The sequence below is a fragment of the Besnoitia besnoiti genome, assembly GCF_002563875.1.
Source record: "Besnoitia besnoiti strain Bb-Ger1 chromosome Unknown contig00080, whole genome shotgun sequence".
Lineage (NCBI taxonomy): Eukaryota > Apicomplexa > Conoidasida > Eucoccidiorida > Sarcocystidae > Besnoitia > Besnoitia besnoiti.
Genome location: NW_021703971.1, coordinates 1 through 4,277, shown reverse-complemented (window position 1 = coordinate 4,277; position 4,277 = coordinate 1). Strand labels below are relative to the sequence as shown.

The 4,277-nt window shown below is 37.2% G+C and overlaps 2 protein-coding genes across 2 annotated transcripts; one reads left to right on the top strand and one right to left on the bottom strand.

The window, feature by feature from the left end:
• Nucleotides 1-1,150: 1,150 nt before the first annotated feature.
• BESB_081090 (uncharacterized protein) lies at nt 1,151-1,887 on the top strand (the record flags this gene model as incomplete). The annotated part of the gene is made up of 2 exons (XM_029366459.1): nt 1,151-1,187; nt 1,700-1,887. 2 exons carry the CDS (start codon nt 1,151-1,153, stop codon nt 1,885-1,887), a joined length of 225 nt encoding a protein of 74 aa, XP_029214827.1.
• Nucleotides 1,888-2,584: 697 nt separating this feature from the next.
• BESB_081080 (cytochrome b) lies at nt 2,585-3,131 on the bottom strand (the record flags this gene model as incomplete). The annotated part of the gene is made up of 2 exons (XM_029366458.1): nt 2,585-3,028; nt 3,093-3,131. 2 exons carry the CDS (start codon nt 3,129-3,131, stop codon nt 2,585-2,587), a joined length of 483 nt encoding a protein of 160 aa, XP_029214826.1.
• Between the last annotated feature and the right edge of the window lie 1,146 nt (nt 3,132-4,277).

The following is a 4,277-nucleotide window of genomic DNA, read 5'->3' as shown; positions in this document are numbered from 1 at the left end:
ATCTCCTATTTTCTAGTACCATTAGGTTCTGTGTTTGTTAACTCAAAGTATTTGTTCCGAGTTTGGTAGTGGTCTTGGTTGGACAATGTATCCTCCACTAAGTACTAGCTTGATGTGTTAAATCCAGAGGCAACTGATTGGATTATCGGAGGTCTTGCAGTACTAGGAATTAGTAGTATTTTAAGTTCTATTAACTTCCTTGGTACTTGCGTCTTCATGGGTTCTAATGCTGGTGCTAAGAACTATATTCTATATATCTGGGCTATCATATTTACTGCCCTTATGTTAGTCTTCACTCTACCTATTCTTACTGGTGGATTAGTTATGATCCTTCTTGATCTACACGTAAACACTGAATTTTATGATTCTATGTATTCTGGTGATAGTGTACTTTATCAACATCTATTCTGGTTCTTCGGACATCCAGAGGTATACATTCTAATTTTACCTGCTTTTGGTGTAGTCTCGCAGACATTATCTATGTATGCTGCTAGATCTGTCTTCGGTGGACAATCTATGATCTTAGCTATGGGTTGTATTTCTATTCTAGGTTCCTTAGTATGGGCACATCATATGATGACAGTCGGTCTAGAGGTAGATACCAGAGCTTATTTCTCTGCTATGACTATTATGATTGCAATTCCTACCGGTACTAAGATTTTCAACTGGTTAGGTACCTATATGGCTAGCCATACAACTACAAGAACTGTAGATCTATGGGCTGCTCTTAGTTTTATCCTATTGTTTACTCTAGGTGGTACTACAGGTGTAGTTATGGGTAACGCTGGTATGGATATTGCCCTACATGATACATACTATATTGTAGCTCATTTCCATTTCGTATTATCTCTTGGTGCAGTACTAGCTACTATATGTGGCTTTATCTTCTATAGCAGAGATATGTTCGGAGATACTGTAAATCTATTCCATGTAAATACCGGTGCTTCTCCATATTTAAGCATCTGGTTTGTAGTCTTCTTAGGTAGTATCTTATTAATTTTCATCCCTATGCATATACTTGGTTTCAACGTTATGCCAAGAAGGATACCAGATTACCCTGATTATCTTTGTTATATTAATACATGGTGTTCAATTGGTTCTATATCCACAATAGTTATCATCTTAACTATGCTCTGCTAATGCACTTAACATGATGGTCATGAAAAGCACAAGAGAACTTGGATCCGGTAAACAAAGACCTTCAAGATCTAAACCAGTAGTCCAACTCGTAGTATATACTCCCCAGAAAAAGGTAGTTTATATCAACCTAGGAATCCCATTTTAGTAAGTGTAACATGGAGTCTAGCTTCAGTTGTTATCTGATTGGTATTGCATGCCTGGTGACTTAGAATATGATTCTTATTAATGGGAGCACAGTTCCCTGGGTATCCAATCCAGTGCTCTGCCTTGGGCATTGAAACTAACCCACAGTTCAACCCTGTATTATAAAATCCAGTAGACTCATGTCCTTGTCGTTTATATAAATCTATTAATGCTTGTCAAGTTCCTTGTATCTAGTGTTGATGTACAACAGACGCTCTCCTTGTTCCACTACCTAACCATAATCTATTGTTCCAGATATTAAGGAATGTACGCTTCATATAACTACACAACGTTATGCCAAGAAGGATACCAGATTACCCTGATTATCTTTGTTATATTAATACATGGTGTTCAATTGGTTCTATATCCACAATAGTTATCATCTTAACTATGCTCTGCATTAAGTATAGTGGTATCCAGCGTATATTTGAAAAACCAACATTTGTATACAAGCTGTACGAATATCATGACATTCACTTTGGTAGTCGCCTTCTTAATGTTAGTCTGTACGGAATACACGGATCGGATTCTTGTTGGCCTGGCACCTGTTTAGTAACTGGATGAACGCTTTTTACGCCTGGTATGCATGGATAATACTCGACTCTTCTATAGTTTAACCGCTACTGCTGGGACTGTATATTATGTACTTACGGTAGTACTATCAAGCCTCTTCTTCCAAATAGATTTCATGGAAAACCTAAAATTCGCATGTTTGATTGACATTTAGCCGCTAATATACAATCATCCAAGATATATTTATCTATCGCAGGTTCGGTCTAATGTCCCGTTATACTATATAGATCACATGGCTTCTGGTACTTTGAGATCATGCTAACGGCGAGAAGGGAAGTGTGTTTCAAAGAAAAGGGATGTTTAGCCGGGAAGTTAGCGTCTAAAAATATATAACCGATAGTCTCAACTTAGATGCACAGATGGACATAATTAATCCTTGTACGGTTTGTACCTACTTGACTCCTCAGTTTAAGTTAAGGAGTCCTTTGTTTACAGCTTGTACCGTTACTTTCAGGAGCATACCGTTAAATTCGATGATCTTATGTGTTCACTCAAATCGAATAAACAAAGACATTATAGTTCCTAGAATACTGAAGATGACTCCGGTTATGAGATACAGACAACCAAGTTCTTTATGATTGCAGTACACCACCACCCCACTGGACTGCTTAAGACAGCTAAAAGTGTTGGATTTCAATATCACGGTAATCATGTTTGCTTGGAAGCTGTAGTCATTATAACTATTGATTTAGTATAAGCATAGAACCAATCCGGTAGTAAGATATACGATAGTAGCTAATCTACCATATAAGATATAAGTCGCTTGTGGAATAGCACTACCAATAATAATCAAGAAGATCATACTGTATACCCAAATAATTACCCATCCACTGACTACATTTCGAGTCATAAAATGTTGTCGTATCAACATTCGAGTATTCAAAGCTCGAATTTCAGATAAAAGAGCTAAGTTAATGAGAGAGGACATAAATACTAACAAACCACCGGTTTTGGATGGGATTACTTTTAACACCGCATAATATGCTAAAAAGTACCATTCAGGTACGATATGAAGCGGAGTTACAAACCGGTTCACTGGTATGGAGTTATCTGGGTGCGATAATTCAATCAAACCAAAAGCCGTTTGTAAGAAAATTAAACCAATTAGATAATATGGTAGATAGGGAACAAACTGTCTCCAGACGTTCTTAACCCAGCTCACGTATTACATCTGACGGTGAACTAGCGTTCCTAACTGAATCTTGTTCAATAACAAGGGAGTAATGAGCCGACATGGAGGTGCTGATACAATCCGAGGATTAGAACTCCCAATATTATCTGACCTGTTATCCCCGGCGTACCTTACGACCGTTATATGATTTAGAGATAGAATGTAATGTGGATTAATATCCACATGGTTTCTACAAAGTGTAGATATAAAATAGTGAATGGTTCTGTAAAGATCTTGCATAACATACCTTTAGATTTGCTTAGCATTATAGAGCTTGTAGGCATGTAAGTAACTAAAGAACTATAGATACTTTGAGTGAAGAATACAAGGATAGCTCCAACAATAACATGGCTAAAATGTATACCAGTTAAGATGAAAAGTCCATTACCAAATGCATTATCATTAATATAAAGAGATAGTCCTAAGTATTCCGTACAGACTAACATTAAGAAGGCGACTACCAAAGTGAATGTCATGATATTCGTACAGCTTGTATACAAATGTTGGTTTTTCAAATATACGCTGGATACCACTATACTTAATGCACTTAACATGATGGTCATGAAAAGCACAAGAGAACTTGGATCCGGTAAACAAAGACCTTCAAGATCTAAACCAGTAGTCCAACTCGTAGTATATACTCCCAGAAAAAGCTGATAAATAATCCTGTCTCAGAGATGATAACTCCAAGTACGATGCTACTGATTAGACTAGCATCTGAGTAGTAGTTTTTCTCGCGTTAAGATGAGTGAGAACAAGAATCCATATATTACGCCTAGAACATAACCGATGTGGAATAATCTTAATGTAGTAGGATATTGAAATCCAACACTTTTAGCTGTCTTAAGCAGTCCAGTGGGGTGGTGGTGTACTGCAATCATAAAGAACTTGGTTGTCTGTATCTCATAACCGGAGTCATCTTCAGTATTCTAGGAACTATAATGTCTTTGTTTATTCGATTTGAGTTATACATTCTGGATCGCGGATCATTTGTAACAGAGACGATAGCTACTTATAATGTGATAATAACGATACATGGCCTAGCTATGATTATGTTCTTAATGCCTGCTTGTACGGAGGATATGGTAACTTCTTGTACCAATATATATTGGTGGTTCGGAAGTCGTTTTCCCAAGAACTAACGCGATCTCCATTTTCTAGTACCATTAGTGACTCTTTTGGTCTGATCCTAAGTACGCAGTGAGCTAAC